The following is a 14,004-nucleotide window of genomic DNA, read 5'->3' as shown; positions in this document are numbered from 1 at the left end:
TAAGCCAGCATACCACACTGTAATGCAGTATGCCAGGATACATTTGATGGCAGAGCGATCAAAGGCCACAAGCAGCTACTGATTCGGCTTGATTTTCCTGAGTACTCTCAGAAAGTGGACTCGCTGCTGTGCCTTCTTAGCGAGTGTTGAGGTGCTGATAGACCAGGAGAGCTTCTCAGAGATGTGTATCCTCAGGAATTTGATGATGGGGATAGAAGAAGGGAGGGAAGCTGGCATTGAAATGATGTGCAACCAGCCCCTCAAAGCACTTCATCACTGCTGAGGTAAGAGTGATTGGCCTGTAATCACTGAGGCAGGTTAAGTCAGACTTTTTTGGGACAGGGATGATGGCATGTATTAAGACTAACTTGCGGACGATTATGTCGCCCACGTAGCATAGAATTAATCATTGTCCTCCTGTTACTGTATTTATTTGGGAAGGTGTGATTGTCAGTAATTGGCTCCATTACTCACGGATCGGTGGAGCACCTCCAACTCCACCTTCAGACATACATATGAGGTGATTGAGGTGTGGATTGATTCTGATCCTGTATGGACTGATCATCCTGAGATTCAAATACGTCGTCCATAATATTGTTGTGCCAAAGTCGAACTGCACAAACATGTTTTTCACTAATCGCTTGCTTCTCATGAAAGGAGTCAAGATGCTTATCTTGTCCTAAAAAAAATCCTTGTTCTGGGATGCTTACCCTGTTCAAAGACGCTTATCTTGTTTTTCTGAGGTATTTTCCTATGGACAGTGTTGCCCAATACGTTTTGCACGCCACTGATCGGTTCGCAGGACACTTATCTCATCTTCAGGAAAGACGGAAAGCGTTGCTGAAGGACACTTGTCTTATTATTTTTGACTGAAAATTTGGAAATTAAGAGTGCATTGCCTGAGGGGAGGGGTGATCCTGGCCAGCGCGTCCCCTGCCTGCATGCAGCGCCCAATTTAGTTTAAAGGAAAGGGGGAGACCTGGAGCTCAGCTGTGGGATAGAGCAGGCATTGCCCGGCATTTCTTGGAACTCACGTGTTGGTCTCCTGCCAGGACTGATAGGGGCTCCCCAATCCGTGTGTAAAGGTGGGTGATGATGGCACATCCGACTGTAAATCATTACTGCTACTTTTAAAAACTAATTACCATATAATTATCACATTACCCAATTGCCAGTCTAGTATCTATTACTTGCTGTACATACCTTTGATAATTGTTCTATGTTTTTTGTAATGTAGTGTCTTCTAAAAGCACCACCAAGGCAAATTCCTTGTATGGAAACATATTTGGCGAATAAAAAGGATTCTGATTCAGATTCTGTGTTTGATTTGCTATTTGACTTTCGATCCGCCCGCTCGATTTTCTTTTGTTTACATCTTAGCTCGCCCCCTCGGGTCACTCTCGCCTTGGCTTGTGTGCATGTTCTGCATGTGTGATGGTATTGGTGCGTGGAGAGTGACTGTCATTTTGTTTTGCGAGTGTCTGTTCGATTCCGTTTATTTGGTTAGAGAGTCAGATGGATTGTTTGTCTTTTGGTTTCCTTTTCTTTTGCGTTTAGGTGCGATTAGCCGTGGGTGGTTTGGTAGTTGGGGATTTTTGGTTGTTACTTTGGTTGTGGTCACTCCTGAGGTCTTCTGCACTGGGTTACTTGTTCAGTGTCCGCATTGTGTGTGAATAAAATGTAAAAAATACAAAGAAATCCCTTTATCCACTGGTGTTCCCCCGTGCCCCTTATCCTGTTTGTCCCTTTATTTAATTCCTCTTTCCCATTAATACTGTTACACTCCAACCCTAGACTGGAGGTCGTAACACATGTTTGAAGTCAATTGTGTGTAATTTTATTGTTAAAGAAGCACCTGGGATTGCTGTGTTGTCACTTTTCTTTTTTGAGAAAATCTGCTTTATATTTTTATCTCAAGTTCTTCATACTCAGAACATCAGTTTGAAACAAGTCATATTTTTAAGCAATTCAGGTAGCTAATTTTTGTAAGTTTAGCCGGTGGGATTTTTTTTACAGTGATTAAAGTGAAACTTGAGGTTTTTAGTATGTTGTGTCAGGGAAACTCAAACTAATGTAACAAAGTACTGTGTAAGTGAGAATTCCTGCACAAAACAGCTTACAGAGAAACACTGAGACATACATGCAAAGAGAGAAGCAACATTCTTATGTGGCTAATTATACTAATTTGAAATATATGTATTTTTAACAATATTTTTACTTGGGCCAGGAAATTAAAAATCATAAACTACTACATAAGTAGCTAAAATCATTTTGGTAAAATATTGTCTGTCTTACCTTGAACTAAACAGGAAGGCAGACAAAACGCGCTGATTCTGGTTTTGTAGAGAGAAATCAGTAGTTCTAAAGATGTTGCAACTTCCTTTATTGTGGTCACGGGGCGTTACAGAGCTCATGAAAGTGAAAGGAGGGTGGAACAGTTCAGTGGACAGATGGATAGACAGACAGACAGACAGACAGACAGATTTCATCATCTCCCACTTTCAGAGAGCCCTGACACATAACTACCACCTGACACTGTGTTTCTGCTGGATAGACTATCAAATCCTCCAGTGACGACAAAGCAAATCAAAATGCGGACAGTGAAAGACCCAGTACAGTCACTGGTAAAATGGTATGTGATGCAGAACTGGAAAACTGAAAATGTAACCATTGTTTTAATACAAGCTTTAAAATGACCAATTTCAAAAAGTAAAAATGACCGCTCTACATAGCAGAGAAATGCCAAACGTTAAGACGAGGTGACCCAAAGTGCTGATACAGACAAACCGCTCTAACAGGTCCATCCGGCTCAGGTGTGCAGGAATTTGCGTGGGGGGTGGCGGGCATGTCGAGGCAGGGTGTGGTGGAATGGAGGCTTCACTGATCCAGCAGAAAATTACTGCCTGCTGTGCTGCTATTACAGTCCATATGTAAAAATACAGGACATCTGTGTAAATTCAAAGCAGCCGATTATTGAAATATGAAAACATCACATTAGACTGTTAATTATGAATTTTGCTTCTAGGCAACAAGATGAAGGTAAAGAATGTGGCACGTTATATTAAAAACTATAGTCATCAGCACGAGTAAACAAACATAATCCTCATTAGTTTGCGCAGACAAATGTGTTTTAATCCACTCACACACCGTAATAGTGCTTCAAGACAATAATGCCTGTGAGAACAATGTTTAAAAACCCAGGTCTGTTATGCGTGGGGGGGCACGGACCAGGGAAACAGGAGCAGGACTCAAGGAATCGGGTGAACATGGGGTTTAATCAGGGAGGATATGCTCAGGATCATCCAAAGACTTGACACCATCACAACATTAATGACCGGACTAATGAGAGGCATTGACAGGTCCAGCTGCCAGCCCCTCCTTTCCCCCTTCCTTCCGACCCCCCTCCACCACAACCCTAGTTAAAATTTAAATTAGTAATTTTAAAGCTTGTATTAAAACAATGGTTACATTTATTAATGTGTTATTTCAAGTTTTAAATTTAATGTGATATTTCAGGTTTAAAATTTAGGCTATAGTGGCGTTTAGGGCTGTGTAGCACTTTTAATGTTTCTTTTTTAAGTTAAAACACATTATCTTTTAAGTACAAAAAGTCCCCTTTTAAAGAAAAGCCAGAGCGCGCAGAATTTCTAAACAAGTACAAAATGCCCCAAATGAAACTCTGAGTTAATGAATCCCATTAACTAAAGCGCAGATTGTAAAACTAAAGAAGCAAAAGAGTAACCTTAAACTGCTGGCAAACAAACGAGCATAATTAATAAGGAAGAAAAGGTGATAAACCAAACTGGTGGGGGTTTCATTCTACCTGCTGTGTCGTGCTACCGTTTCTCATCAGTCTTTTTCAGCGGGGATAAGTAAATGGAGCACGCTAGGAAAATGTAACTGGTTCCTAAGGCGCAGCTTGAAAACTGCATAATGCCACAGCTCCTAAAGTTACGATAAAACAGACTGCCAAAAGTGAAATGGATTCTGAGATACGCAACATTTTATCAATAAAGGCTGTTGCTGACCACCCCCAAAAGAGCCCGTAGATGATGCAGGTGTAGCGCCCCCCGCTGCAGCGTCTCTCATGTGGCCGGGTGTGCCGGCGTTTCTCTCCGCTCTATGGCTTGAAGACAGTCCCTCTCAAAACGGACAGTCTTCTCTCCCCTATTCCCACAAGCTTCTTCCTTTCTTAATAGTTTTTTCCCCGGCAGAGTTTCCCCCCTCCCCTTTTCCCGATTGGTGGATATAAAACAGTACCCAATCAAATCAAAGTTAAAGGAAAACAAGAATGTAAACAAAACTTATGTAGTGCCTGCATCAGCGCTGCACCTATACAATGCCCTATCCATACTCCGCGAAAAAAAAATCTAACACCGGATTACACAGGGGTGGTACGTGCCCCAGCTGAGGATTACATGGCTGACGTGATTAAAAATATAGTATCACGTAACAAAAAAAAAGAGTTGAATATATGATAGGCAAAATGCTTGAAAACTACCGTCACTGTGTGTAACCCACGTGGGGAGTTTGTTTTTAATTGTAAAACTTTCGTGGGGTCCCATATATGCTCGATTTGCATAAAAACATTACAAACCCGCATAATGTGACTGAGGCAAGAAGACCTGTGGGCTGGGCGAGTTTCTACAGGGCTTGGCAAGTCTCAACATGCCTTGTACTCTCATACCCAACCAAGATGTCTGCCGTCTCATAGGAGTGATCTAGAACAAGAATGTCAACGAGGAGCCATGTGACAGCACCCCCCAAAGGTATTACCGGGTCTCCATTGTCCCGTAGCTCCCCGCAAAAATTCTTAAAACCAGACTGGCTTAAATTTGAAAGTGTTTTTATACTTATTTAATAAAACATTAAAACCATGATATTTTGTCTGTGGTTTTTATTTAACACACACAGTAACATGCGTTATTCATAGCCTTACAACACATCGCCGTTTGCGCTTTGGTAAATAATTTTTTCACATGATTGACATATTTAAATTTAGAAACAAAATGAAAAACTACAGTGTGGTTCCTTCTCAAGTCATAGTTAAAAAACGACAGAATTTTAGAAAAAGAAAAGCCTCCACACGTTAAACTGAGATCGTGTTGAACCTGCTTTGTCCTGTAAACGAGATGGTCGCAGTTCTTTGTCATAAAAGTCTTTATGCTTCTCGGAAAAGCCAGGATGGTACAGAGGGTTACCGTATGAATCGAAAAATTTGCCAGTGTAAAGCGCTAACCAGTGCTCTCCCGAGGCTGTCTTCGGATGTGTATTGATAATTGTCACGATCACTCAGGGCAGTATCTACAAGTCTGATGACAACGGTTTTATGCAGCTGTCATAGAAATAAATATTCCTGTGCGCAGACACGCTGAATGTTTTCATGCAGACTCTCTCGATCAGAAATTTCGTGTTTGCTGTGAGCAAGGCACTCGCGTGGCCCAGTTTGACAGCGAAACTTTTATAATAAAGAGGCATCCTGATACTATTTTGTGTTAACTATTTTACTGTTCAGCATCTTTGCTCATGAGGAAAAACTCATCTTTGTTTTGAACCATTTTAATTTTGACATCAACCCCATTTAGCATTAACCTCTCCTGAAGAAATATATCAGCCCATCAACTCAAAAAACTCTGCTTCTTGCTGAAAATCTTTTGGGACTTTTCTCTAATCCTTTGTTATCACCGTCAGGATCTGTCTCATCCATAGTGCCAGAGCTATCTTTCTAAAACAACCCGCAGGTAAACTGTCTGGAGAGCGTGCCAATACTATAATGAGTGTGCTATATGCCAATGCTATATGCTCTGGTGCAGGCACTTTATCATCGCTCTGTAAGGGTATGTATTGCTAGATTGACTCACTAGACGGTCGCCCAGCAGTACGTCCACTTGTGAGAAAATTGACATGATCGGGTAATTTATGACAGCCACTTTCACAGCCACGACAATGTTTACCCCGTTCGCTCTTGTGATTCGGCACCGGAGATGCAGAAGCATGTTGTTGATATCTAGTGGTGCATTGGATTATATCTCTCCGAGTTGGAACTCGGATAAAAACGTCATAAAACGTCACTTCCCTTCGGAAACATACCTCTTTTCTTGTCCGAGTTTCCCCTGTGACGTAATTTCAACATGGCTGCTTACACACTCACCAGTAATTCTATTTTATAAATCTTTAAAAATATTTATTTTGTTAAATGTACTAATAGTTATAAATGTAATTGCACCTTCGATTTAGAGAATACAATATAATGACCGTAAACAGTATCCTAGTATGCAATATCTGATTTTTACCAGACTTGTTAGCATCTTTTGTTTGTTTGCCTCTCGAAAAAAGAACATTGCTATCAATGTACTAAAATACTTTATAAAGCTTTTAATGTGGTTTGACTAGTTTGTGTTTCTTCTTTGTTTGTCTCTCGGAAAAAAATAACGTCCCTCCGTAATCTGCTAGAATATAAAGCAATAACACACAGCTGCGTGTTCATGGAGGCAGCCATGTTTGTTCCGAGAAGTGGTAGCTCAAATGGGAGATTGTAGGACATGATGTCACCCACCTCAGAATTTCTGAGGTCCGAGAGAAAAACAAACGCACCATAGGTAATCTTCCCCATTACCAGCGACAAAAAACTGCAAGGGTCCATTATCTGTTAAGGCTGATAGTGGCGGCTGTCACGCCCAGCTTGTCCAATCCTTATGTGTGCCACGCCCCCTCATCATCCATGTGTGCTTCCCCGATTGTGTCCAGCTGTTCCCTGTTATTTTGTCTATTGTATATCAGTCCACGTCTTGCCTTATCTGAGGTCAATCATTGATGTTATGTGCGTCGCTGTACCCCCAGTCATCCATAATAAACCTGTTTTCCCGTATTCTGCCTACCTTTCTCGTCCTTTGCCGCTTCCAGCCTGCCCGTCCACCGCGGAGCCCGACAGAATGACTAACCCCAGACAAGCCAATACACCGCAGCAGATCAAAAGCCAGTGTCTCAGTCTGCTGCAAGAGGTAATTTATTGGCTCAAACAGCCCGAGGTCCAGGAGGACCAGGTGGCGCTGGAAGTGGTTGAGCAGAGCGGCGACATCCTGGCGTGGATGTCTCCGGCCGGAGACGCGTACCTATTAGTGGAGGTACGGAGGAATCTCTGGTGCCTGCTGCAGCAGATAACCGAGCAGAGAGTCCAGTTAGCAGCTTGGTGTTTTGCGTAGGCTGCTGTACCGCCTCCGGTCCTGGAGGACACGGCGCAGCCTCTCTCCACTGCTGCAGGCCGGAAAAAGAGGAGGAGGAGACTGAAGGGGAGGCCAGCTGAAGCCCAGACGATCCTCCTGGACACCTGCTCTCTCTCCGCTACCTTTCTCTCAGCCAAGTATCGGGAGGAACTCCTCCCTATCCATGATCCGGTATGGCTCGCCCCTGACTTCACCGCCACAGAGCAGCTGCCACCTCTGGCGGCTTACCACTGAAGTTGTTCACTTGGGTGATAACTGGGGTTAAGTTGGGTGATAATTAATGCAGCTAGTGAATTACATAAAAACCTATTAGTCCGGGCCGCAATAAGTTATCGTATTGACTAGTAAAGGACAAGAAATATAAATAACACAATCAACGTAAATCTGCTGCCAAGTCCATCAGTACTTGTAGTTCCCGCTTGCTCCATTTTGACTGCAGTTCCCGAGGCCACTGTTGCCAACTCCTCAGCAAGGAAAGTTGCTATTGCCTGTCCCAAAAGTCGCTAGTCTTGTCTTTTTCTATATCAGTCTACGTCTCGGCCTGTCCAATGTCCGTCATTGATGTTAGTTTGGTTGTGTAGTTCTGTCCAGTCCGTAGCCGTAATAAATTCTTCGTTACCCCATCTTTTGGCTGCCAGCTTCTTCCTTCCCTGCCTCCTACCTGCCAGCTTTCCCGTCGCTATCCGCGATTCCTGACAGAATGACAGGTTGATTGATTATGTCTGCAGAGGCCGGAAAGGGGAACCTTTCAGCTCGATGCCTCATTCTCGGTAATGCTACCACGAAGGAAGCATCGTACATGGGGGTGTTTATTTACATTTCCCCTTTATTCAGGTACAGTATAAGCATATTAGCTCCTGAATTGTTAATATGTTTGCTGCGCTATTTTATTTGTGTTTTATTAGCATGTCGATTGTATGTTGAGTGTGTTTTGAAGCTGTATTCTCAGTTGTATATTGTTAATCAGTCTATGGCTAAGCGGCTAGCTGAAACTTCTTCCCCAGTGGCGGGAACAGAATGACCTGAGGCCAGCTTGTTGTATAGTGTGTGCGCTCTGCTCAGGTCAAGCTCAGTAAGACGCACACAAAGCATTTGGGTTTTGGTATGTTTGTGGGTGTACTTTGTTACGCATTTATAAGTATATGCACGTCTTAAGTGCATTGCCATGATAAGAAACGGATAATACAAAGGGACAAATGTTATATGTTTTTTTTGTTTATTATCTGTAAATTCTCATTTCTAAATTTAAGGTCATGTTTATTGATTAATAGACCCTTGTTAGACTTACTTGTTACACTTTATCTACATTTTATCTGTGTCACACCCATGCAGGCAGAACCCGCTGAGAGCTCCGCATCAGCCCCGCCCATGCAGGCGGAATCCGCCGGGTGCTCCACATAAAGCTAATTAAGGAACAGTCTTAAGCGCAGAGCACCAGCCGTGCGGTGCGAAGTATTGTGCCATTCTAATGAGCCTTACCAAGCAATTTCTCGTCCTCCGTCTACCTCTTGCTTCCTACCCGCTCCGTTTACCTGGTGTGCTAACCTTACCTTTTCCTCTCCCTCTCCCCAGACTCGTTCCCGAACCTAACCCACCTACCCTGCTGAGCCCGGCTTCTCCCGTTCCCCTCTCCCCGTGTTCTCGTGTCCTGTGTGTATCTGTCGGACAGACCTCTCAGCTACGGACCCCAGCTTTCGGACCACGACCATTCTTCTGGATTTGCCCCTTTTGTGCTTTCGCTTCTGCGCCTGCAATAAACCCTTTGGTTGCACGCATTCACTCCCTTTATTCGGCCCGTATCACAATCTGTTTTAAGAGAAGTGAGAGATTAATGTTTATTTACCTGTACAGCAGAATGGAATTACATTCAGAGGTGAAAGAGAATTTATGCTTTTTTTCTGATAACTGGAAAATTTTTGTTGTATTACAAACGTGATTTATAAAGATTTTGTTATTCCTGTTTACTTAGTTAACATATGATTAATTTGATTCTATTATTTATCTTTACTCGGTTTGAGTTAATAAAATGTCTGCCGCCCCCTGCTGCAGTGAACCAGGCATGGGCGTTGCCACTATCCATCTAGGGGGTGCCACAAATGGTGGAAGAAAAAAGCGTAACATCCCTCTATTCTTAAAACTAGTTGGTATGTGTCTTAATAAAAAAAGAACAAGCCCACATGAATTTACCTGCATAGCAAAGCCTATTAAGTAATAGTAGTAATAATATTGATATGTAACTTTCCTATGAGGCTGCCGTGGCGCCCCCTTTTAACTCCCCTCAATAACGAACATGAGTTGAGCTCTGATCACGGCATTTATTCACATATCCATTTGGTCGAGCATGCCGTGAGAACTAGATAAAATAAAGCACATAAATCATAAAATGAATCAGTAAAAACAGACATTTTCTTTAAAATAACCAAACACAAGTACAGTTCGCTCACGCCATTAACTTTTAAATTGCAAAATCAATTCAAGAGGAGTTAGACAACTTATGACTGCAGCTCATACAATAACTCCAATCTCCATGAATATTGACACCATAACATAAAACACTTTCTCAGCTGCATAAGTGCTGCACTTAACTGAGCAAAACGAAAATGTTACCAACAAAACTGACCAGACCCCGACCCAAACGCAAGATTAGTTCCACTATGAAAATATTAGAAAGATCCTTTCAAACATATTCCTTTAATTATAATTATGTTAATGTCAGGTTAACGCGGGTGAGGACGGGCAGGCTGGCAGGAAGGAGGCAGGGAAGGACGAGGCAGGCAAGTTGAATACAGGGCAAACTGGGTTTTTTATTAAGGAGACGACAGCTACGGGCAGAAAGGGACATCATCTAACATTAGGTAACATAACGAGACTAACATAAATGACGGACATCGGACAGGGCAAGACGTGGACTGATATAGAACAAAGACAGGGCAACATAACAAGGCACAGCTGGGCATGATTGGGGAAGCACACGAGGATAATCAGGGGGCGTGGCACACGCGAGGATTGTACGAGCAGGGCATGATAGTTAATTACTAAATTCTTCATTTAAATTAAATAATGCTGCAATTTCAGTTATGTTTAAATTAAATGCTTAAATTAAAATATGTTTAAACTTCTTAGGGGACGCCGACTTGCCAGCCAGTTTCCCTATGCTTGGGACGGAGGGCGCCGGCGCTGACGCTCGCCTAGGGCACCTCATGGGCTAGGGCCGTTACTGCCCCTCACATTTCATAATTATTCGTCTGGACCCCCCACATTTAACATAAAATATTAGTTTTACGCCACTGTGTCCCCCCCACCCACATTCAAAATGCTTCTGACGCCCCAGGAACCAGGACATTTGTTGGGGAAAGCGCCCGGCGTTTCCACCCCAACTCCACATTTATGAGACACACACAGGTTACAGTTTTACTTGCAAGGGTACCCACACTCTCTGTAATGCAAACTACAGCAGAATGTGTTACAAAGGGTGGTTCCCCTTGGCTTCTTTATTTATAGTCAGTGGGAGGCGCAAGAGTCATGCAGAATAGGGAGGTGAGAGAAAGTTCTGGTTTTGCTAAGGTGGGAATGCTATTATTAATATAATCTAAAGTATGAGGCTAGGGGAAAACAAAATAATATATATACATATTTACATTCATTGCTGATCATACAGGAGTGATAACAAAATGATTAATAACAGTTTCTTCAACCTAACAACATTAATATGATAAAATAGAAAGCCTTTATTGTCGGTGTACAGGTAGGAAATACAAGATACAGACAGAAATATATAAAACGTACATATGCCGAGGAGGGGGAAACCCCCCCTCCCCAGGCTTACATTTCATTACATTTTATTTTATTCAGAATCAGAATTCACTTTAATAGTACAACTGCCATACGATGAATTTGTTTTGGCAGTTTTGGTGCAAACATTCACAGACAATATAGAACTAAAGTCAGAGAAAAACATTTTGCATGAGTTTGGCAAACTGAACAAAACATTTATTTCTGTCCAACATACGTCACACTTCAGACAGAGTACAAAGGGTTATACTGATTAAATGGTAAATGGACTGCATTTATATAGCGCTTTTCTACTCCTACGAGTACTCAAAGCGCTTTACATTTTATGCCTCACATTCACGCATCCACACGCACATTCATACACCGGTGGTGTTGGCTGCCATGCAAGGCTCCAACCTGCTCACCGGGAGCAATTTGGGGTTCAGTGTCTTGCTCAAGGACACTCTGATGGAGTCAGAAGGAACCAAGGCTCGAACCTGCAACCCTCCAGTTGCCGAAAGACATGTGACACTCTGATAAGGTAAAAAATGATTCCTCCAGCACACAGTGAACTATCCCAGCATGCACAGCAACACGGGGGAGTTTGGATAAACCCCAAACCCTGGACAGAGGGGTTCAGTGAATGAGGAGGTGAAGCTGTACAGGGGGGTCAGTCCATCAGAGGAGACTCTGTAGAAGGAAAGAGTACCAGCCGCCTGGTTCAGATACACTCCTACTCTGCGGGAGTCTGAGGGCTTTATGGGTATGACAGTCTGTTTATTATTGTGCCAGACAGAGTAACTGTGAGGAGAGCAGCTCAGCATCCATGACTTGTCATTGGCTCCAAGCAGACAGTCAGCACTGTGTCCTTTCCTCCCGATTCCTTTATAAGTCACTCCTATCAGGGCTACATCTCCACTCCACTCAGCCTCCCAGTAACAGCGACCAGTCAGACTCTCTCTACACAAAACTTGGCTCCAGAAGTCAAATCTGTCTGGATGATCAGGATATGGCTGCTTTGCCCCCAGTGTCACCTTCCTGTTCCCCTCTGACAGAGACAGTTCTCTGTTTACTGTGTTGAGGTCCAACATCAACTGGCAGGAGTCTGTAGACAAGAGGAAGAGCGATTAATCCCATGACGAAGCCCAGCATCTCCATCATTATCACTGTCACACCTCACACACTCACTAACACAGAACTCGCTCCAATACACACATTTTATTCCCAATATACTCATGTAGCCGCCCGAGTCTGCGGCGCTCCGGCTGCCCCCTGCGCTGTGAGACACGCCGCGCTGAGAGACTCGCTGGGGACCCAACTGCACTTTAGCCTGAAAGCTATTATTCTGTACGATACATAAAATATAAAAACGAAGCAGGAATTCAAGTATGTGAAATACCTCAGGAAATGTCGGACGCCGCGCGACGCCGGCGGGAAGATGCGCCAAAATGATGCGCGTGTTAAACTAATAGGTTTAATTACTGGTAAATAAAATTACAAATAGCATGTTAACCATAATATTATATGATAAAAATTACCACTAAAAGTGAGTTTGTCTTTACATCACAATATGAACTTTTTTCAAACCACTTTGGAATACGGAAGGCCATTTGGGACTTAACGTCTACTTTGACGTGTACCATAATAACTTAATTAAAATCACAATGAATCCATTACTAGAAAACAGCTGTGATGCAATATTTAAACTTAAACTTGGACTTCTGAATATAAGATCACTGGCTCCTAAAGCACTATTAATAAATGAAATAATTACTGATTTTAGTCTTGGTGCCCTGTGCCTTACTGAGACCTGGCTTAAACCGGATGAATTCATGGCACTAAATGAATCTACTCCAGCGGAATACAGTTATAAGCATAACCCTCGACCAAATCGCAAAGGTGGTGGGGTTGCTGCATTTTTTCAGTCCAACTTAGGAGTGTCTGAGAAATGTGGTGTGAGTTTCAGCACATTTGAAACTCTTGTTCTTAGCCTTGCTGGCTCATCTCTTTCTAGTTCATCACCCCAAATCACCACTGTTATTGTGCATAGACCGCCTGGGCCGTACAGTGATTTTCTTAAGGAATTTGCAGATTTTTTAACAAACCTGGTGGTCAGTACTGACAAAGCCGTTATTGTTGATGATTTTAACATTCATATGGAGAAGGATAGTGATCCTTTAAAAATAGCGTTTGCAGCTATTCTTGACTCGGTAGGTGTATGTCAGAATGTAGTCGGGCCTACTCATGTCTGTAACCATGCCCTTGATTTGATCATTAGTCATGGCATCCTGGTGGAACATGTGTCTATTATGTCCTCTGCTCTCAGATCATTACTTAACATTTGAAATCCAGTATAGCCTCCCGTTGACCACCACTCCAAAGTATAGAATCAGACGTTCTATTAACGCACTAACTACAACATTTATGAAACAACTTCCACAGTCCTTCAGCCTTACATCTGAATCATCATGTGCAAATGAACTTGAACAGGCAACTTCAAACATGGAAAAATCCCTTCGCAGCACTCCAGATCTTGTGGCTCCACTTAAGAGGATAAAGCATAGCAATAACAAACCTGTCCCCTGGTACTCTGATAATACACGTGAACTCAAACAGGCATCACGCAAGCTAGAGCGAAAATGGCGCTCAACTAAACTGGAAGTTTTCAAATCTGCCTGGAAAGAGAGCCTCTCTAAATACAGACAAGCACTAGTAACTGCTCGGTCTGTGTATCTCTCCAGATTAATAGACATGAACAAAACCTAAACTCCTATTTGATTCCGTGGCTAGGATAACACAGAATTCCTCATTAAACTTGCAAATCCTGCAAGCTCTTAAGAGTGATGACTTTCTTACATTTTTTTAATGGTAAGATAACTACAATTAGACAGACTATCCAGTGCACACCTTTACCTACTTACAGCTGCCAGCCTCCTGCTAGTCTTATGCCTACCAATAATGAGACCTTTGAATCATTCACTCCTATTACACACTCAGAACTTTTTAGCTT

At 42.7% G+C, this 14,004-nt stretch overlaps 1 protein-coding gene across 2 annotated transcripts in view; it reads right to left on the bottom strand.

Annotated features, from left to right (window-relative positions):
* LOC125740334 (tripartite motif-containing protein 16-like) overlaps positions 1-14,004 on the bottom strand; it is a 109,608-nt gene that overhangs the window by 75,194 nt on the left and 20,410 nt on the right. Inside the window, exon 6 of one of the 2 annotated variants that reach the window (XM_049011314.1) lies at positions 10,932-12,099. The exons of the other annotated variant lie outside the window; for it this stretch is intronic. Within the exon in view, the coding sequence (XP_048867271.1) occupies positions 11,567-12,099 (533 nt within the window). The 3' untranslated portion in view covers positions 10,932-11,566. Of the gene's footprint in view, positions 1-10,931; positions 12,100-14,004 lie in introns of those variants that run through there. 2 annotated transcript variants of the gene reach the window in all.

The sequence above is a fragment of the Brienomyrus brachyistius genome, chromosome 4 (genome assembly GCF_023856365.1).
Source record: "Brienomyrus brachyistius isolate T26 chromosome 4, BBRACH_0.4, whole genome shotgun sequence".
NCBI classification, from domain to species: Eukaryota; Metazoa; Chordata; class Actinopteri; order Osteoglossiformes; family Mormyridae; genus Brienomyrus; species Brienomyrus brachyistius.
This window is presented reverse-complemented; position numbering and strand designations above follow the sequence as displayed.